This window comes from Corvus hawaiiensis, chromosome Z, assembly GCF_020740725.1.
Source record: "Corvus hawaiiensis isolate bCorHaw1 chromosome Z, bCorHaw1.pri.cur, whole genome shotgun sequence".
Classification (NCBI taxonomy): domain Eukaryota; kingdom Metazoa; phylum Chordata; class Aves; order Passeriformes; family Corvidae; genus Corvus; species Corvus hawaiiensis.
In genome coordinates this window covers 13,979,090-14,001,054 of record NC_063255.1, presented here as the reverse complement: position 1 = coordinate 14,001,054, position 21,965 = coordinate 13,979,090, and the positions used below count along the sequence as shown (strand labels likewise).

The following is a 21,965-nucleotide window of genomic DNA, read 5'->3' as shown; positions in this document are numbered from 1 at the left end:
AGTAGGGTGCTCTTTTTCTTTGTGTATGCAATTTGTGTATGCAAAAGTATCTACTTTTTTATTTTGGCTACTCAAGCAGATAAATGTGTACAGCCAGTAAATTTGTGAATACTGTCTTCAGAAAAAAGTTGGTACAAGAAGCTCTCAGTCAAACTCATCACAGTAGTCTTGCATTCAAACCAAGGGTTTTCATATTGGCTAAATAACTGTTCCCAGTTTGTGATTTCAATCTGTTCTAACCAAGAAAGACTAAGTCTTAAGAGATTTGTTTTTTGTCAAAACCTCAGGTATTCTATGAGATGGAGTGTCCCATGCATAGGATCTCTGGATTAGAACCACAGCCTTATGTTGAAATCACATCTTTTGGTCTTTATTCAGATCTGATTGATTGATTAAAGTTCATAGAAAAAAAGGTTTCTGAATTAGTCTCCTGACAATAATTGCATAAATCAGCAATAGTTTAAAATATGAATTGTTTGCTACCAGAATGTAAATAGTTTTCCAGTGGTTGTGCTGCTTTTTGGAAACACTGGTTCTGAGGATGAGAGTGCTGCTGGGCAGGTCACTTCTGTTCTGCACAGTGCTCTAATGTGGGATCTGCATCAAGTGTCCTTAAAAGCAAGTGTTTCAGAAAAGGTTTTAAATAAAAAAATTGGAAATGCGTTGTGTGTATTCAGACTGATCCCTTGTTTTTTTACTCCTGTCAGGTCTACTGGCACTCAAGTGCTCACATAATGGGTGAAGCTATGGAACGAATCTATGGTGGCTGTTTGTGCTATGGACCACCAATAGAAAATGGATTTTATTATGACATGTTTCTTGAGGAAGGGTAGGTTTTGTATTTTTTTTTTTAGGTGCTGGGGGTGGCAGTCACAGCAAAATTTCTGCTGTGTGCTTGTTACTAGAACAAAGTCACATGTACTGCCTCACATGGCTTTGTTTTTTGCAGGGCGTTCCAACTGCAAGTTAGTGGATTGCACCTGGATCACAAATTGCAATTGGAAGCGAGAATTACTCACTTCTCTGTGTGTGTTTATTTTAGGGGTGTATCAAGTAATGACTTCTCTGCTTTGGAAACATTATGCAAAAAGATAATGAAGGAAAAACAAGCCTTTGAAAGACTGGAAGTTAAGAAGGAAACACTGCTTGAAATGTTTAAGGTAGGCTGTTTTAGAAGGTTGCTTTTAGCCTCGTGCAATTAGTCTTAAGTATTTGTAACTTCAGTGCATGTTTTATTAGTGGTAGAAGAAAGTATATCAAATTAACTTTTTAAGGTGATGTGTTCTTAGAAGCTCATTTGTGATATTTAACAGGAAAAAAAAGAGGAAGTAATTCTTAGGTTCTTGGAAATACGCATTCTGATTTTCTAAAACTGAGAATTCTCATTCTTCCCCGGAGTGAACTGACTAAATTCTGTGAAGCCACATTCTTCATTTACTTCTCAGGAATGTAAATTTGCAATATAGTATGTGTGCAGTTACGTTGTATTATCTTGTCTTTGGTGATACTGTAACTGCGTATGTTGCTGCTCCATTCAGAAAGCTTCATAAAACATTTTTTACAATGAGGACTTCTAAAAAAGTCCAAGCAACACTAAAAGCTGACCCTTTCTCTCTAGTATATAGCTGCACATAGTTTTTCTGGCATTCCTGAGGTAGACATTAATGAGTTTTCACTGTTAGGACATAAGGAGAATCATAGCATCATTCTGGTTGGAAGGTGCCTCTCTAGGTCTGCAGTCCAGTCTCATGCACAGGACATGGGATCAACACTGAAGTCAGACCAGGTTTCTTGGGGCTTGTCCATTTGGGCCTTCAAAACCTCCAAGGACAGAGACTGCACACAGTCTGCTCTCTGGGCAGCTTGCTCCACTACTGGCCTGTCCTCCTGTCTGTCTCTTTTCCAGGCCTGTTTTGATGCAACATAGCATCAGGTTTGCAAATAATTTAAATTGTTGGCCACTTCTCTTTCTTAACAGGGAATTAACAAGTATGTGTGTTGCTTTTCTTCTCAGTATAATAAATTCAAATGTCGCATCCTGAATGAGAAGGTCAATACCCCAACTACTACAGTATACAGGTAATTATGCATGGATCATAATATTACTGGATTTATGGTTCTAGGATTAAATATACCAAATAAATGCTTTCCTTTTCTTAGGTGTGGTCCCCTGATAGATTTATGCAGAGGGCCTCATGTCAGACATACTGGCAAGATAAAGACCATAAAAATTCATAAGGTAAGTGCTAGAACTGCCTTAGATAAATGTTTTCAGTGCAACACTTCAAATGTTTTGCTGTCTTTGGGCTTAGCCAGGAATGTACTCTGAAATGGGTAACCTAGCCAAAAACTCAGTGTTAAAAATTGTGAAAGGGTTGTGTGCTAGAATGATGTTCACATGGTGTGAAGCCCAGCTAGGTGTCCAGGGCCTGTACTTCCAGCACAGGAGTGTGAGTTTGGCTTAAGGTTTGGCTGAACTGTATCAATTAGAGTTCATAGTTTTTGCTTAGCTGATGATTTATGAATAAACAGTTGGAATAGGATTGCTACAAAGCAGATAGGCTTTTAAAAAAGACAACAGCCTGAAACCATTTCTACTTACTGTATTTACCTTTCAGGATTTTTTCTAATTGGTGCACTGAATTTCACATTAAAATTCTCCTTGTGCCTTAGTTGTTCCACATTAATGATTTGTTAATAATTGCATGCCCTTTTATAGCAGGCAGTAGTAGTAAAATGTGGAGGCTTCTCCCTTTCTTCAATGTTTAATTTCTTTTTTGCATGCAGAATTCTTCTACCTATTGGGAAGGCAAGGCTGATATGGAATCCCTCCAGCGGATCTACGGAATTTCATTTCCAGATACAAAAATGCTGAAGGAGTGGGAAAAATTCCAGGAGGAGGCTAAAAGCAGAGATCACAGAAAAATTGGGCGGGTGAGACAGCTTTTGTAGTACTGTATTTCAAAAGTATTATGTGGATATAACCCCTTAATTGAAAGCATCTTGAAGTCAGCTTATATTTGCTGCCACAACCAAGACGTGAATTTTATTTTATTTTCAGTGAGTAGTGAAGTCACCTACTTTTCTCTTGAGCATCCAAGTCCTAAAATAAATAACTTTTTTATATTTTAAACACCATGTTATCCTTATTCCACACATTGATCTGAATAGAATATAAACATTTCAGTCTCCAACCCATGAATGCTCCAGTCCTCTGGCAATGCTCATTCCTACACAGTTTGCTGCAGTCTGTTCACACAGTTCTTTTCTTCTGCATGATTTCAGAGTCTGCAATATATAGCTGTGTTTTTTGGTTGGCTGGTTTTTGGGTTTGTTTTTTTAGATGGACAGCCCTCTCAGATAACTGATAGTCCTGAATAGGGTTAAAATGTCTGCTGCTAGTACATCATGACAAAATACTGAAGAATTCCACATATGCAGACACCAGGAGTGTGCACAGTTTGTAACATTAACCAGCTATAGTTGACACATTCAGTTCAGGTGCAGAGAGCTGCAGTTAGTTAGAGTTAGTTAGTTAATTAGAGAGGTGCAGAAGCAGAACTAAACATTTACTTGTCAATGTGCAGAGGGAGCTGTGGGGGTACAGTTGGGAGTTAAGTGTAAAGTTTTGGAGCATCAGTAATGAGTGAAACAGAAACTGAACAATTGCCTTCCCTGTAACTGCTAACAGCCATAAAAATACTAGTGAAATGCATCTAATGTATTGGATATTGCTTTTTTCCCATGTTTTTCTTTTTGAAACTCTTGATTAGTGATGCCCAGTCAGTAGCAATTCATTTGTGAATGTTAAGTCAGAAAGGTAGGGTGCAAATACTAAGTTTTTCAAGTATTATTTTCCTGCAGGACCAAGAACTGTTTTTCTTCCATGAGCTCAGCCCTGGTAGCTGTTTTTTCTTGCCAAAAGGAGCTTACATTTATAACACGTTAATTGAGTTCATAAGGGTAAGTAATATCTTTTGGAAATCTTGTAGGAGAAATTGCGTAATTTAAAAAAAAAATACATAACAGCCTGCTTACGTTTAACAGTATTAATAGCCCTTCACTTCAAGTTACCTTTTAGTTGTGTAAGCCATGGAACTAAAGAAACCTGGTTTCTTTGAATTGTTCTTGTCCCAATCTCTGCAAAGTTATGTTTTATCAGTAGTTTATACCTGCAGTTAAAGCTGTGATAAAGGTGCTTTGTAATAGGAATTCTTTGACATCTAATAGTAGAGCTAAGCTCATACTACTGCTGTTCTATTGATGCATATTGATTTGGTTTAATAAACTTACTTAATTTGGTCTTGTAGACCTGTTTGTTTTGAAAATATATGTAGGAAAAAATTCTCATCTTCCTGCTGTAATATTTAAAGTCTGTGTTATTATTGTATATTTGGGCTGAAATGTAATATATAAAGAGTCATTGAGTAATTAGAGACTGCTGCATTGCTTGCAGGGAGGAAACTTGTTCTTGCTTACTACAGAGAAATTGTTTGGAGGAAGGGTGGTGGAAGGGATGTGTCCTGGCATGCCCAACTTGAAGTTTTGTCTTCTTTTCCCCCTTCCCTTCCTAAGTCGTGGGACTTCCGTATGGCAGCATTTTTATATTTTTATGGCTGCAGATGGAAGTCTGTGATTACTTTTGCTTTCTTTATTACTAATTTTATGTACTGTGTCTGTTCTAGAGTGAGTATCGAAAACGTGGATTCCAGGAGGTTGTCACTCCAAATGTTTTCAATAGCAAAGTGTGGATGACTTCAGGGCACTGGCAGCATTACAGTGAGAACATGTTTTCCTTTGAAGTGGAGAAAGAAATCTTTGCTCTGAAGCCTATGAACTGTCCAGGACACTGGTAAATACATAGCAAATTCAGTTTACCAGAGGTTGTGCTGATTGAAAAAAAAAAAAACCAAACCCACTCTGCTTCCTTTGCCTGTGTAATTGTAAAGATGGTTACCTTCAGTTATTCATTCTCTCAGGAATGATGTAATTATATGTCTTGGTGTCTACATGCTCTCTTCACTTGAGACACTGAGAAATGTCATGTCATTTTACCATCATTAGAGTGACCCCATCATTACTGGGGCATTGTCAATTTTGTGGCAGTTCAGGCATTCAGCTTTTAATGCTCAGTTTTAGGAGCTGTTTCGTCTCCTCTCTGTGAGGAGGGGAAAGCCTACCAGCTATAAAAGGAGATTGTTTTCCTGACAAAACTAGTTAAGACTGATGGCTCTATCCAGATTACCCCAATGGCCTCATGGGCATGTGCTTCATCACTGGCTGCTTCTCCCTAGCTGTTCTTTGCAGAATTTTGGTTCTCAACGAGCTGAAAGTAATAAACTTTTCCTTCAGCCTTATGTTTGACCATCGCCCGAGGTCGTGGCGTGAGCTGCCCCTGCGGTTGGCGGATTTTGGTGTCCTGCATCGCAACGAGCTGTCGGGAGCTCTCACAGGACTCACCCGAGTGCGCCGGTTCCAGCAGGACGATGCTCACATCTTCTGTGCTATGGAGCAGGTAGGGGCTGCTGCTTTATGAAACTGGGTGTTACAATCAGGTTAACTGAAATTTCCATATTTGAGACATTATTTCTATCATCATCAAGATTGAAGAGGAGATAAAGAGCTGTCTGGAGTTCTTGCGTACCGTGTATGATGTCTTTGGATTTTCGTTTAAACTGAATCTCTCTACTCGTCCTGAAAAGTACCTGGGAGATATTGAAGTGTGGAATCAAGCTGAAAAGGTAAAACGGTAGTTTTATGAACCTTTCAATCAATGTAAGGCTGCATATTCTCTAAGAACGTACTGCCTTCTGGTAGGTACAGTGAAGCTGGGCTGGGCATGAGCAATATAACTTCGATAACTGCCTTCAGTTCAGTCTGGCTGCTGTAAATAGTTTGCTCTCAGTATAGAGGCAGTCTCCATGTCAGAATCGAATTAACTCTCTCTCCTTGTCTTTTTCGATAATTAGAAAGGAGGAAGAGAATCAATTCTGGCAGCCCCTGTAATAAGACTTAAAGCCATCTCCCAGAAGTGAGGCTGAAAGGGATGGGGTTGGCCCCTGCAGGTGCAGTGCTGGCGAGAAGATAAGGCAGGAATAGACATTTGGTGTACCAGGGCAGATTACATCTCAACATTAACTAGAAACTTTGAATCTAGTATAGAAAGTTCTTGCATCTTAGCTAATTTGGCCTCTTCCAAAATGAGTGCATTAATTTAGTGTGTTTACATTTGGACAAAATTAATATATTTTTTTAGCTGGTGCTTTTCCAAAACTTCCCCTTTTCAAAAAATAAATGTGTTTCAACAGTAACTGAGAAGTAGTGAGAATTTGATGGTGTCACCTATTTGTAGTAGCAGTCTGACCTGATAGTGTAACATGAAAAGAAACACTTGAGTCTATGTGTCCTCTATCTCCAGCAACTCGAAAACAGCCTCAATGCCTTTGGTGAGAAGTGGGAGTTAAACCCTGGTGATGGAGCTTTCTATGGACCTAAGGTTAGTGTGTTGCTAACCCCTAGCTGGATTTGTCTTTTAATTCTGTTTGGATAAGGTAAAAGGCTGGGATGAGGAAGAAGGGATTTTTTTTGTTTTCCCATTTTAAGACGCTCTCTGACTGGAATTTTCTGTTTTTCCGGATACATAAACTCTAACATACTTGAGAGAAAAATAATCATCTGTGATCCTGGTTTTCACATAGTTTTAACTGCTTTAACACTAAGTTAAACATGAATAAACTATTCGTCTACTGCTTAAACAGCTGACTGGTTTGGTGAGTGACATAAACACAAGGTGGCAGTGTAAGATCTGTTTTAGCAGAGCAACTTCTGCATTAGAAATAATCCTTTCAGCAATAAGTGAATCCTAAGTCAAGAGAAAATCAAAAGTAAACTTCCTGGTTAAATTTTTATTCCTTTAACTGCACAGTTTTGAAGCTGCATTGAGTTACTGGGGGGTTTTGGTATTTTAAAAATCCCCACACACTGATCATGTGAAGTTGTTGGGTTTCTTAAGGACAGTCTCCTCAGTTTGGACAGATTAAGTAGGGCTTTTTAGAAATTTCATTAATATCTTTGCACATAAGGGCACAGAGCATGATGAAATTGGTTTTAAATCTTTCCTTAATATGCCTACACTACATCTGTGTTTGTGTTCTCATCTAGTAAGCTGGCTCTGATTTCTCTATTTGTATGCAAATTGAATCAGTTTCTGTTTATGTCTTGTAGGTAAAATGTGTTATAGCAGCTAAGATTTAATAATTTCCTCATTTGATTGAAAGAAGACAAACACACAGGAACCTTTGTTAACATTAATTAACCTTACACTTGCTCCTCATAGTCTGGATTTGAAATTAAATTAGGTTGTAAAATTTCTTTTATTATTAGAAGCTCTTTGGTGACTAGCTGAATTCTGATAAACTGAATTCTGGATGCAAAGTGAAAGACATTTAGATCTTGAGTTGTTAAAACACTGATCTATTTGTTTAATACATAAATTAAAATAAGACATATAGCCTGGTATATACTGGTAAAATGATGAGTAAGTGAGCAATGTGATAGATAAGTAAGGTCAGGACACTAGAAGACTACTGTTTTCAATAAGTCTTTTCAAAGTTGTATCATAAGTGTACTCAGGATTTAAGTGTTAGATGCAAAAGAAAGAACAGGCTTGACTCGTAGGTCAGAACAAGAGTTACTAATTATTATGAGTTCCTGCTGGTAAGTGGACTGTTTAACAGGTTATAGTCTCGTATTCATGCCCTGTATTTGTAACATAAGGTTCAAGTACTCTATAATAAAGAATGCCAGTTTGAGGCTGAAGAAGTCTCATTTGTGGAGAGGTGTGTTCAGCTCTGCATTTATGTATTCACTCAGTGAAAAGGCCCATGAAAGTCCCAGACTGAAACTCACAAATTACAGTCAGACATTAAATGTAGTTCTCCCCAATATATTATCTCTCTAGTTACTCACCCTGTTTTAGCTCTAACAGTTTTTGCATCAGAACCTGCAAATCACTTAAAGCCTGATGAAGGCTGAAGTAAAACTATGCTGTTTAAGACTACATATTGTTCCTCTGCATTTCATGAGTGAAACCTTCCATCTTAAAACAACGAATTTGCTTTTAGAAGGGAATGCTTGTCTCTTAACTGTTGTAGAAGTTCATGTCTTTTTGTTTTTCAGATTGACATTCAGATTAAGGATGCCATTGGCCGCTACCACCAATGTGCTACGATTCAGCTTGACTTCCAGTTGCCAGTCAGATTTAACCTCACCTTTGTCAGGTAAGCACAAGGCTGGTGATTTTAATTTCTGTGTAGTCTAACTTTAGTGACACTTACAGGCATAAGATTGCATCAAAAACCTTACAAAAGCGTTTCTTTACAGCCATGATGGCAATGACAAGACAAGACCAGTTATCATTCACCGGGCTATCTTGGGATCTGTGGAGAGAATGATTGCCATTCTAACTGAGAACTATGGAGGCAAATGGTAATGTTGAAAAGTTATTATTCCAGTTTGAGCAAACTCTTTATGTAGGAGAGAAATTAGCCCCAAGTACTGGAGAGTCAGGAGGGTCTGTTTGTTCCACTTGCTAGGGTGACATGCCTGGGAATACCACAGGGCAATTTCTTCTGAACCACCTTCCTTAGATATGAAATGATTCAAGATTTCGTAGATTCTACATGATACTGCTCATGCAGGGGCAGCATACAGCTAATCTGCCCAAGGCATGTGCATCCCAACTGCTTTTGCAGCAGGACTGTCTTGTAAAGAGTCATTTTTGTAGCTGATCTGCTTTACCTGTGTTAATACCCAGTGGGAGTGACCCCTCTTATTATGACAAGACTGAAAAGGAAATGTTTTCCTGTGCTTAGTTAGTAATGAGCTCAATCAGTTAGGCTTTGTTGTCTGTTGTAAAACACAACATCAATCTTCAGTTAGCAAGTGCTCCAGCTCATGCTGCAGTCTTTTTAGACACTCAGTTCTTTTGGGGAAATAATTGTTAATTATTGTAATTGTAAGGCTCTCATCACCTCTGAACCCAATCTATGCAGCTGGCTTTAAGAGTCTCTTGTGTGGCTTTTATTCCTCTCTATAAATAGTATTTTTCATACTGAAAAATACTGGAAACTATATAAATTTGTTTTGTTTGTTTATTGAAGGCCACTCTGGCTGTCCCCACAGCAAGTAATGGTGGTACCAGTGGGACCAGCGTGTGATGAGTATGCCCAAAAGGTGATGTATATGGTTTCAGGGCTTCATTTTCAGTATATTGTATTGATCTGAAATACTTGGTTATTAATGATTAATAGTATTTATCTCAGAGAAGTATTCCAAGTCTTTGCATATGACATTGTGTTATTTTTATATCACAGCAACAATTAGCTGCTGAAGTTGTAGATCTATCTTAAAAATAACCTGAGTTAGATTTTGGATATGTGAATAATGAACATTGATCTTTGTGAGACTTTTGTTTTTGGAAAACTTAGTTTTTCTCTGGCTCAAATCTGTCTTACCCTTCAGCTTCTAGTCTCCCATGACCGTGTGCATCTTGCAGAGCAGTAAGAGAGATGAAAATGAGTCTTTACGTATTTAGCATCCAGAACACCTTTATCTGTAGTTGTTTCAAGCACATTCTATATAAATAAAATAGTCTGCAAAATTAATTAAAAAATCTCTTTTAATCAGTAAGGTCCACCATCCTGTTGCCTTTTACAATATTAAACTAAAATCACTACTCAGGCCAAACATTAGATGTTCATATCACTGCTTACTTACTTAGTGTTTATATAGTTGCATGATAACTGACGTATTTTAATTCCTTGAACTGGGCTCATCTCCAAAGTCTGAACCCGTGACAGTGCCTTTGTTCTAGGGTTCAGATAATCTGAAATGGTTTAAATCTACAACTCGTGCATAGTTCATGATCATGAATAAATACTTTTTTCCTTAGGTCAGGCAGCACTTTCATGATGCTGGATTTATGGCAGATGTTGATGTAGATCCTGGGTGCACGCTGAACAAGAAGATCAGAAATGCTCAGCTTGCGCAGTATAACTTTATTCTGGGTAATGTATTTGTTACCTTGTACTGGCTGATCCTTTTTTTACAGGATTTGATCATTCTGTGAGTGAGGCAGAGAGTTGTAATCAGTGTTTTAGATCAATTTGTTCCTAGGAGTCTCCACTGCAGAGAACCTCTCCTGCTGACATCATAGGCATTCCTGTCTTGTATAGCTGTCCCTGAAAGGAGACACTGTGACCCTAGGCATTACTGATACTTTTGAAAAAGGTTTTTGCTGTCTTCTGGTCAGCAGTGTGGGGATAGATATGAAGTTTCTTGTCCTTTATCAGTCAGATTTTTAAGTGATTTTCCATCCTCCCCATAATTTATGCTCTTGCTTCTACTTCAGTAAAAGAAACATGTTTTCACTGCATTCAGCTGTGGTATACTTCTGAACTAGGCATGCATGCATAAGAGAAGCCTCTTTCAGAGAGAGTGAAGCCTCTTTCAGAGAGAGTGATATAGAGAAAAATTAGAAACTCATCCTGAAGTACATGATTTGAAGCAGCACATTAGTCCTGTCGTGAGTTGGTGGTCTAGCATTGACCTTAAAACCATCTGGGATCCATTAGAGTACAAGGAGCCTTTGACAGAGAAACTCTGCCCTCCACTATTAATTCCTTTGCCTCTTGGTTGTTTCTAGTTGTTGGTGAAAAGGAGAAGGCAAGTGGAACAGTGAACATCCGCACCCGAGACAATAAGGTGCATGGGGAAAGAACCGTTGCAGACACTGTGGAGAGGCTGCTGCAGCTGAAAGGCTCTCGTTCCAGACAAGCTGAAGAAGAATTTTAACACCATCTGCTCTACCTGGCATATAAAGAATTTGTAGTTTTCCTCATTTAGTTAACCACAGAGTTTTTGTTCTGAGCCAGATTTGAAGTATATTTCACATTTGGACCTCTTGCTCATTTTAATGGGGATCTTTCTTTAGTCAGAAATGCCTCTTTGTATAAAAAAATCAAATTTTTCAAAAATGTTTAAGTAAAGTTTTCTGGCTTCTAACCAATGACAGATGAAGCAAGATGAAATGACTTCCTGTGACTGCAAGGGAAGATTGAAACATTAATCAGGGATATCTGTGGCATTCCAGCTGCCCTGTTAAGAATAACATACATTTTGATAACAGATGTTTTTCATGCAAGTTTAACAATAGACCTCAGGCTTAAGAACCCACATAGTAACCATGTGTTGCAGCAGCAGCTTCTGGAGCATCTCCAAGAGCAAAGAAAATTATACCTTGCCATCCTGTCTCATGGTCTCACACCAATTGAATATATTGACTCTCCAGAGCTCCCAGTCACCTGAACAGTGGCCTCCTGCTTCCGTACTGGTTGGTTACTCTGGCAGCATCTCAGCTCCCATGGTGTGGCACTCCTGGCTCCTGTGGGCCCATCGCCACGGAGCACCGGGTTGCTAACCAAAGCCTACTGTACCCTCCTCCAAAGGCAGTCTCTGAAATGTGCTGGCTCTGCAGGTAAGGTCCTTGGAGCTGTAAAAAGGGGATAACGCTGTCTGGAAAAAGCAGGACATAGTAGGGCCAAAGAAGCAGCTAAGAAAACCAGTAGTATTAGGAACAAAGGGTGTTTCTGTTCATGTCTCTGAGGTGTCATTACAGTAAGGGCATCTGTCACAGCAGAAAGAAGAATGTACTGAACAAAAAAAAGTAGTGATTATTTCTTTAAGACAAATGCTACTTTCCAGTTTAATAGGTACTGTCCCATCCATGGAACACTTCCTTCACATAATTAGCAGCCCTTCCTATCTTACTGCTGAGGGATCATATAAATTGATTTTGGGTTTGGTTTGGGGTTTTTCTCTGCATTTGGCTAACAAGAGGCAAATGTCTGTTACTGACAAAAAATAAAATCTTGGTGCGAGGATTTTTTGTATTTCTTTTATTTTATTCATCTTAACTAACCTGAACAGCTTGAAAAGGTGCTTGATAACAGTTCATTTTAAAAGAAAGTTATTGCTACAGCCTAAGCAAAGATCAGACGAGTCTGAGGACAGGTTTGAACTATCTCACCTTTTGAAAACCTCCATGTCTTGCCATTTCCATTATTGTCTGGGCAGAAGCATTTCATCCTGCCTTTTATCACCTATTTTACTCAGGGGTGGTGGTCACATTTTATCAGCATTTGAACCCTTAGTGAATTCAGACTCAGCAGACTGTAACCCCAGCAATTTTCAGCAAAATCTATTTCATCCTCCTTTTGTTCATGGAGATTAAAGGTTCCATCTAACGGCTGTGGGGGGAAAAGGGGGAAATTGATTTTTCACTGCCTTGCTGCTTTCAGGCTTACTTTCGTGAGGGTTGCTATTTTCTGTATTTTGTAGTTGCTCTGCTGAGGAGTGACTGTTACCCATGCAGTCGCTGCAGTGGAAGCAGACATCAGTTACACCTGGGACTTCATCACCTGGTGAAGCAAACCCAGTGTAGATACCAGTTCCGCAGGGTAAAGGAGCCGCTGCTCTGTTTCTCTCTAGAAATTGTGCTTCATACTGCCTCTCCACTGATGTATTTGTTGGTTTTCAGAGAGCTCTCCTTTCCTTTTGTGGGGTTCCTGGGCACACCAGCATTAAACTGCCCAGGTTGAGTAATGAGAAACCAGTGCTGCAAAGCAGCAGCTACTGCTGTTTATGGCACAGCAGGTATCAGTCTTGGAGAGGCTGTCCTTCTACAGCAACCTCATTTACTGAGACTGCTCTTGAATACCAATGGATATAACATATATCCATGTGGATATAACCAATGGATATATCCATTGTTATACCAATGTTATAACAATGGATATGTACTATATGCATACATGACTAGAAACACCCGGAACATGATCCAACAGAGTGCAGAGCTCCTGCAGGGTGGTGACAGAACTGAGTGGTCTGCCTCCAAATCACTTGAGTGCCACCTATGCACGTGCTCTGCTGTTTTCAGTTCTCCAGCTGCCAGCAGCTGAGGATGTGCACAGAAGCAAAACTGGCTCTGAGGCTGTGCTCCCCCAGCCCTTTCCCTGCTCAAGCAGCAGCCTTCAGCAGTGTTCCTGATGGCTGCATCTGGCTTACAGACAACGCCACAGGAGTTCAGGGCCATAAATCTTCCTCAGCAGCTGAAGGCTAGTTGAGCAAGTGCCAAGATACATCTGGTATGCAAATACTACTGTAAGTCAATTGTCTTATTCCATAAATAGTTGACAGCTGAGGCCCTATTGGGCTCTCCTTTATGGCATTGGGCTGCATGCCAGGATGTCCCCCTGAGTAAGGACCCTGCTCAAGGTTAATCCTTGAGGTTGGAAGAATCCTTGCCACAACAGCAAGTGATTAATGGCATGCTAAACTTTGAAACATTTGCTAAGTAATACAAAGGATGGACTGTGCGCATGTAATCCTTTAGACAGAAGCCATTGAGTGAGTCTGGGACTAAGCCTGGATCCAGCTGCACCTAGACTCCCCTCAGAAAGGAGTTTTGAATGCAAGAGGGTCCTTCCTGAACTGCATGACTCAGTGGCAAGCAGGGTCTCCCTACAACAATTTTGCTTGACCCTGTTTTCTATGCAGTGAAAATCAAGTGTACCTTGTCACTGAATCTTGTTAAAACATTGTTGCATTTATGATCGAACTTTGTTAAATCACTATTTTACATTGATAAACGTACCTCTATTTCTTGGTTATACGTGAAGTGCAGTACTTCATCCATAGCACTGGCTTGGCCTAAGCAGCACATCCTCTCTCTTGGTTCAACCAGACGTCCTCTGAACAGTGGTTTTGGTCACTGCTTATCATCTTTGGTAGGATAAACTCCCAGCAAAGTAATGTGTGTGTTTCCTAAGACAGGAGGATGCAGCTTTGGTGTCATAGATTGATGATGGGACTGTGGTGTTGTATTTCCCACTGATTAGTTTATTAAATGCCTTTTACATTGTTCCTCCCCCACGTTCCCCTGCCCCTAGCCTTGGCCACTCCCTCGGGTCCTCCCTGTTGGTTCCTGTACCCCAACTCTGCCCATGTACCGTCCCTGAGCCCTTAGGAAAACCCTCCTGTTCAGGGATCAGGTCTCTCTGCCTCTGGGAGTCGCCAGGACAAGATGTAACAATTAAAAGATCTTCTTAAGCCCTCATGGGGGGACCCTTCTCGCCTCCTTCACCATCACTGGTTGTAAGGCTGATGGCTAGCCAGAGCAAAACCATGGAGCCGTCTGAAATGGACTACGGGAGGGCAACCGTGGTTGCACTGCCCTAAGCAGCTCTGCTGAGCTCTCAGGGAAAGCTGCAGCTTGATGAGGTAAATGTAGCATTACAGCATGGGACCACTTGTCAAGCAGGAAAGAAGCTTTTATACAATTCATTCCAGGGTTTGAGAAGGCTGAAAGCCACCTCTCCAGTTTGGCAGAGCCTGCTCTGAATGCCAGCATTAGGTAAGAGAAATACAAGTCATTTGCAATTTGCTTTTCAGTCTGTGTATGCCTAGGGAAGTTTTCATGGGCATTTCCTGTGGAGTATCTGGTAAGGTACGTCTCCAACTCAGCTTTGCTTCACAGCAAATTTAGTTTCACAGAATCACTGAATATGCTGAGTTCAAAGGGACCCACAAGGATCATTGAGTCCAGCTCCTGGCCCTGCAGAGGACCATCCCCAAAAATCACACCTTGAGCATTGCCAAATGCTTCTTGAGCTCTGGAAGGCTACTACTGTGACCACTTCCCTTGGCAGCTCATTCCAGTGCCCAACCACCCTTTGGGAGAAGAGCCCTTCCCTGACATTCAGCCTAAAACTCCCCTGACACAGCTTCAGGCCATTCCCTCAGGTTCTATCACTGGTCACCAGAGAGAAGAGATCAGTGCCTGCCCCTTTGCTTTCCCTTGTGAGGGAGCTGTAACTGCAATGAGGTCTCCCCTCAGTCTCCTGTTGTCCAGCCTGAACAAAGCAAGTGACCTCAGCCACTCCTCATATGGCTTTCTGTCCAGACCCTTCACCGTCCTCCTGGCCATCATTTGGTTACTCTCTAATGGTTTAATGCCTTTCTTACACTGTGGCACCCAAAACTGCCCCAGCACTCGAGGTGAGGCTGCCCCAGCTCAGAGCAGAGCAGGACAATCCCCTCCCTTGCCCGGCTGGCGATGCTGTGCCTGATGCCCCCAGGACAGGGTTGGCCCTCCTGGCTGCCAAGGCACTGCTGACTCGTGTTCAACTTGCCATCGACCCAGAGCCCCAGATCACTTTCCGTGGAGCTGCTCTCCAGCCTCTCATTCCTCAGTCTGTCTGTGTATCCTGGATTACCCTGTCCCAGGTGCAGAATCCACTTTCCCTTGTTGAACTTCATGGGTGATTACCCATCTCTCTGATTTGTCATGGTCTCTCTCCAGGGCCTCTCTGCCTTCAAGGGAGTCAACAGCTTGTCCCAATTTTGTATCATTGACAAACATGCTCAGTATCCCTTCCAGTCTTGCGTTCAAGTTTGTGAAGATATTGAAGAGCACAGGGCTAAGGATGTGTAACCCGACTAGTGACAGGTCGCCAGTCTGATGTCACCCCATTCACTGTAACCCTTTGTGCCCCACCTGTGAGCCAGCTGCTCACCCATCACATGGTGTGTTTATCCAGCTGTGAGCTGGGCATTTTGTCCAGAAGGATCCTGTGAGAGACAGTATCAAAAGCTTTGCTGAAATGTAAAAAGATAAAAATAACATCCACTGGCTTCCCTTGATCACCTGGGTGGGCTGCCTTGTCATGAAAGGAAATCAGGCTTGACAAGTAGGGCTTTCCCCTCTCAACTGTGCCATTGCCACCTGTGAGGAGGCACATGGAATGACAGGGAAGGAAGATACCTTACTGATCCAACCATATACAAATAATGTATGGCAGTAATTTCTGTATCAGTCAGGAGTCACTATGCCAGGATTCAGCCTTCTGTGAAGTTCCTTAGTTCTGCAAACTTCCCTGGAAGAGTTTCCCCTGGACCAGAGCCACCTGGATGCTGCTACTACCAAGGGTAATTCCACTAAGGTGCTTCCTGTCATATCTTGGGATGGTAATACTTACTCCATTACACCACTGGTTCAGCCTGATGCAGTTTCAGTATTTAGATTCAGTCATGTATCAATTTGTCTAGAAGCAGTGCAGCATCACCTTTGATTCTTTGGGGAGAACCCAGCTGTGAGATAAACTGTTAGTTGCTGTAGGCGCCTTTAGTCAGTCAGTCTTGCCTGACTACATTTTTCCCATTGCACCCAAACCCAGTCCATACATGCTCCTTGATAAAGGGGAATTGTTTTCAGAAAGTCTGACTTTTCCCTTGTGATACTAGGCCAAGATTAAATGGTCTTTGAAAACTCATTTGAGATCTTCAGCTCATGCCCTGTGTAATTTCATGATTGCTTTCTCCATCATTTCTGAATTACATGGTCATCTCTGGCAAAAATCGAAGCAATTGGCCCTCAAATCTGACAATGAAAAATTGATGTGATGAAATCAAGAATTGCTAAAGGCTACGCTTATTAAAAAAAAGACAGAATTTAATGATTGGTGCTTAAAGAGCATTTCCAAAACCATTCAGCCTTTCTATAAAAGTGTTTTCCATCTGCCTTGGACAGGAATATTCTTTCACAGTTGTCTGGATGTGGCTGATGCCTTGTTAGCCACTGTGACTGAGCACCCTCACACAGAATGAGATATGTTTGGACTTGCACCAAAAGTTTTTTGTTTAATTTTTTTCATGTAGGACAGCTTCTTAAGCAAGACATGTATTAACAGCTTCTGATAAATCACTACAAGAACATATGTTCAGATAAACTGGGGCAGACAGGGACATTTTGCAGTGTTCGCAGACATTGAGGGTAAATCATTTGGGCTACATTTGGTTTCAGTACATCAGATATCTGTATCCCTCTGAAAACTACAGCCTTCAAACTGGATCACAAAGCTCTTCTGCAAACAAAAAATGCTCTGAGGCTAGCTGTGAAAACTGGGAAAAATACCAGCCAAACCCAAAGTGTTCAGCACCCCAAAAAGGGAAAAAAAAAAATCTATCCATCAATATCTATGTGCCAGTTAACCATCACCGAGATGCATCGTGAGACAGCCTTGTCTTCCCCAGAGTCTTTAGAATTGCCTCTCTGAGATCCCCACAGAGACAAGGAGAAACTGGAAAGAAGCAGAGATGAGACAAGAAAGTATGGAACAAAATCATGCAGTGCTCTCCCTGTTGACGTCCAGATGCAAAGTACAATTAAGCTCCTTGTAGCCAGAACATCCCACACTGTGAAAGGTTTATCTCACTAGATTAGAAGAGAGTATGTTCACTGCATGCCAGTTTGGGGATGACACTTAGAACACCTTTTGCTATCCATCACAAGAAGAAGCAGGCTTACAAACCAGACTTATATCGATTTTACTGCATTCCTGAAACATGACTCTTCATTTTTGGAATAGTCAAAACTTACCCTATGGCAACATCACCACAGGTTAACTTAATACTCTGCAGGAGCTTAGATGCAGAATGAAAATCTAATCATGTTTGATGTGTGGTTTTTCAATTACATGCTTCAGGGACAGTCTGTAACCTGTCTAAAGCACACTGGCAATAAAAGAAAAAATTCTCTGTGTTTTTCCTTTAATGTGATACAGGCACATAAGGATGTGAAATCTCTATCCATGAGTATCTGCAAGGATGTCAGGCTGCACACTGGAACAGCTTTGAATAAATACAATTTTTTGGAAAGGCAACTTTTTTTGGTGCACTCACTGAAATGTCAAAATGGGTTGAATTATTAAGAACACCTTTCCAAGAAGTCATTGCCAGCTGGGAGTTAATGATGACACTTCTTCATAAACACTCCTTTTAGCTATGGGAAATCAGACCACACATAAGATTCTGAGTTCTGTTCCTCACATCGGGACAGGTGGTGTCAAAAGAGGGATCAGGTGGAGTCTGAACATCTTCAGATCATACTAATAGCACAAAGAGATCAAATAGAAGTTTATTTAGGAGAAATATTTCTTTCTTAAGGATTTTTAAGCCATTTTATGTCTTTGAACAGATAATCCCTGAACTGACTGTACATCCACTTTATCAAGTTTCTCCTTTCTGACTCCTCAGCATCAGCAGGCCAAGTTATTTGTACCTTTTCCTGCCAGAGATTTTTCTGAGATTGTTCACAGGGTGGAAATAAAAATAATTTCAGATTTTTTGGGCTTTACTTTCCAATGGCAAGTTTGGTTGCTTTCAGTATCAGACTTTTTCTAGAGAATATGGCTTTCAAGCTCTGACTAGAAACAGCCATCAAACAACAAATCTCCATTTCCTCATACGATGCATTAACCTGTATCATTCAGGATTTACAGGTGGGAATTCTGCAGCCAGCTGCAGCCTAGCCCTGAAGTACCTAAACTGTGGAGGTACAGTCCTATTCATTTTGAAGCTTGCTACTTGCCACACACTGAGTCCCTGTCCCCAGTGTGCCATTCCTTCATTCAGTTCCCTTCTCTGTCTGAAGAGGTTGAAACCCAAATCCCCAACATCCAAAGAAGAGCATACTAAGAGTTTGAGTTATCTCCTATTCAGAAAAAGATATGAGAAAAGTGAAGACAGTAAGGAAACAGATAAAACAAGGCCTGTGCTGCCTAACAGATCTGGGACTCCTTTTGGGGATTTCAAACACATTTATATTTTATAGGAAGGACCAGCATATAAAGCTAGAATTTTTCTATTTCTGTTTTCATGAATCTTGAATTCTCAGCAACTAACTCCTGGGTTTTCAAGATATAGCATGTAGATCTGGCAAAGCACACAGTGCAGTACTTCAGTGTATGGCTTTTTGTTTCCAACAACACGCTTTGCAAAGCGATACTCTGTTTACAGGATAGTCTGTTATCTTGCAATTAACAAACTCATCAGAACCAGTATCATAAATCACTGATAAAATCTGAAAATCTTAATTCACTGACAGCTGACCTATGCAAGACAAATGTTTATGCCAGCTGAAGGAATAAATGTCCAACTCAAAATTATAACAGAAAACCAGATTAAAGTTTCAATTTCCCATCCTCAGCTCTGTCCCTTCATCACAGGGTCAGCTTTCTTAAAAACTGTCCTGGTGATGTGGCAATAAATCTTATAATATGTTTAATGAAATAGTATTAATGTGGTGCCAAGGGACCCCAATAAGATCAAAACCTCATTGTCCAAAGCTGTACAGAAGCAGGCTCTGCTCTGAAGTGATGGTGATCTAATTATGTGGGGGCACCAGGAGTGCACAGCATGCCACTGACATAATCCCTGTCACCCTGCACAGCCCTGGAAGAACTGGACCTTCAGGTTTGGAAACCAGGGCTCTGCTCCCTACACTGCACCTCCTCTTCTGTTTGCTCTGCCAAGCAGCATTTTTTATGGGGTCACATCTCTTAGAAGAACAAGCAGCCATGACTCTGTGTGTATGCAGGGGTGCAGAGTCTGTCTGCAACCCTGCAAACAGCCACAGCACACCGGGATTGCTGTTTCTTGCACCACACACTCTTAGCAGCTGCCAGTATGCCCTGACGTGGCTTTTCATATCAGAGGAGCAAGTGGATCCCACTATCAGCCACAGAAAGAGAAGAGAGATGTGGTCAACACTTTTTTTCATTTTGAAAATGATGGAGCTTCTCTGCTGTTTAAATTGCAGTCAGAACAGCTCTTCTCTAAGTCACTGCATCGTTTTATTTACATCTTGAGACAGTGACTCCCTCTTTTCAGTGGCACCACCGGCACCTCAGCTCTTTAACACCTTTTTTATCCCCATACTTCAAGAGCTGCTTTGGCCCAGCAGCTCCCCACCATTTGTAGTGAGGAGCCCTGGGAGCCCAGAGGAGTGCTGCTTCAAAAGTTGCAAAGGGAAAAAATCAGTCAATCAATCTGTCCTTCTCTCATCTACTCTCACTTATGGTATGTCAGGCACATTATTGATTCAGTGCTCAAAATGTCACTGGTGCCCTTAAACAGATTTGATCAATAAAAGGTGTTCAGTTCTTCAGAAGACAACTGTCTTCAGAAACTATAACAGATAATAAAGTCCGGAACAAACAAAATCTAGCTCACTGATTACTTTTGCCCTACTGTTCATCAGCAGGGCCTTCAGCCCTGGCAGGCAGTTTTCATCACACTTCATGACCAAGCAAAATTCTAGAGGGACATGAATGTGTGCTGAGGTTGCTCAAATGCTTAATGCCAGGTTGCTCAAAGCCCTTAATGCCAGGTTGCTCAAAGCCCCGTCCCACCTGGCATTAAGGGTTGGAGAATCCACAGTTTCCCTGAACAACCTGTTCCAGTGCCTCACCACCCTCACAGTAAAGATTTTCTTCCTTATATCCAATCTAAACTTACCCTCTATCAGTTTGAAGCCATTCTGCCTTGTCCTGTCCCTCCAGGCCCTTGTAAAGAGTCCCTTTCCATTGTTCTTGTGGCTACCTTTTCAGCTACTGGAATAACACAATTGGGTCACCCCAAAGCCTTTTCTTTTCCAGGCTGAACAATCCCAATTCTCAGCCTGCTACCCACAGTGCTTTGGGTGCAGCATCACTTTTTCTCCTTTCTTTTCTGTTCTGTTCTGTTCCATAAGAGCAACTTCAGAAGTTGGGTGAGCAATGAAGATGCTGCTACACAGCTCCGGAGTGTGCAGAAAGATCCATATAAACCTCTTGAAAAGGAAAAAAAAAACCAAAATCCTGATAGCTAGCAATTTACTTTTTCCCTTCCTCAAATGGTTTTCAGTCTTTATATGGAGGTGGAGCGATTTTTCTCTCCACAGATCTTTGTTATTGTTGGAATTCTGCAGCACCATAAAAAGAAGCATTTTTACTTGACAAGAAGCATTGCTTCTCAAGACAGGGAAGAGCTGGTGGAGGAGAGGTGCTGGGAAGGAAGGGCAGCATCACCACCCTCAACCAGGATTACTGGAAATTCTGCAGCACACAAGAATATAATAAAAATAAATCTCATTAAAGAACTGCAGCCCAATAGTTTTCATCCTCAGATAGAACTCAGTGCAAGACAGGATGATTTTCTTTTCTCCGTCTCAGTTGCAAAAAAACATTCGGCTCTCAGTTATCCTTCAGTAAATGCAGAATGAGAAGACTGAGAACTGAATTATGACATGACATTATTTGTTTCAGTTGCCTACACTCTGAAAAGGGCTGAACTTGCTGGGTATGTTTCTAGTCCATTCTTGCTTTTGACAAACTTTTGCTTTTGAGTTACAACTGTGGGGACTGTCAGCAGAGAGGTTTTTGGGAATACATCTTTAACTATTTCAGGCTGTCTGAGGGGCTACCATCAGTCAAGCAAACCAGTGTTTTGAATTCACCTACCTGAATACCCACCTGCTGTCTGTCTCAGCTTTAGTAGGGCTTTTGCTACTGTCTTCTGTAACACCCTTGTTGACAAATTGGTGAAGCATGGACTAGGTAAGTGGGTGTGAGAGGTGTCTGAACTGTCAGGCTAAAAGGGCTGTGATTAACAGCAAAGTCTGTCTGAAGGACAGTGGCTGGTGATGTGGCCTGAGGCTAATACTGGGGCCAGTGCTGTTCAATATCTTCATCAGTGATGTGGATGATGGGACAGGGCACTCTCAGCACATTCACACTGGAAAGAGTGGCTCGACACCAGGGGGTTGTGCCACCATTCAAAGGGTCCTTAGTGGGCTGGAAAAATGGGGTGACAGAAACCCAGCAGGTCAAGGGAGGGGATCCTTCCCCTCTGCTTAGCCTGGGGAGGCACAGCTGGAGTGCTGCACAATGTGGTGGGCTCCCCAGTAGAAATAACATGGACGTACTGAAGGGAGCACCATCAAGGGTCACAAAGATGATGAAGGAAGTCTATTAGGAAGAAAGCACACATGCTGTTTCAGATGTGATGGAAATAGAATCAGCAGCAGG

The 21,965-nt window shown here is 41.3% G+C and overlaps 1 protein-coding gene and 1 long non-coding RNA gene across 3 annotated transcripts in view; one reads left to right on the top strand and one right to left on the bottom strand.

Moving 5' to 3' along the window:
* TARS1 (threonyl-tRNA synthetase 1) overlaps window positions 1-11,942 on the top strand; it is a 28,369-nt gene extending 16,427 nt beyond the window's left edge. For both annotated transcript variants that reach the window (XM_048290608.1, XM_048290609.1), the window contains exons 5-19: window positions 708-829; window positions 1,043-1,160; window positions 2,015-2,079; window positions 2,161-2,239; window positions 2,788-2,934; window positions 3,865-3,963; window positions 4,686-4,852; window positions 5,353-5,515; window positions 5,604-5,741; window positions 6,419-6,496; window positions 8,179-8,279; window positions 8,383-8,487; window positions 9,162-9,234; window positions 9,953-10,067; window positions 10,706-11,942. In XM_048290608.1, the coding sequence (XP_048146565.1) occupies window positions 708-829; window positions 1,043-1,160; window positions 2,015-2,079; window positions 2,161-2,239; window positions 2,788-2,934; window positions 3,865-3,963; window positions 4,686-4,852; window positions 5,353-5,515; window positions 5,604-5,741; window positions 6,419-6,496; window positions 8,179-8,279; window positions 8,383-8,487; window positions 9,162-9,234; window positions 9,953-10,067; window positions 10,706-10,854 (1,719 nt within the window). In that variant the 3' untranslated portion in view covers window positions 10,855-11,942. The remainder of the gene's footprint in view (window positions 1-707; window positions 830-1,042; window positions 1,161-2,014; window positions 2,080-2,160; window positions 2,240-2,787; window positions 2,935-3,864; window positions 3,964-4,685; window positions 4,853-5,352; window positions 5,516-5,603; window positions 5,742-6,418; window positions 6,497-8,178; window positions 8,280-8,382; window positions 8,488-9,161; window positions 9,235-9,952; window positions 10,068-10,705) is intronic.
* LOC125319439 lies at window positions 10,892-19,143 on the bottom strand. Its single transcript, XR_007200732.1, has 2 exons — window positions 16,098-19,143; window positions 10,892-13,884 (listed from the first exon to the last, which is right to left on the bottom strand). It is a non-coding gene; the product is annotated as an uncharacterized LOC125319439 (long non-coding RNA).
* Window positions 19,144-21,965: the final 2,822 nt, after the last annotated feature.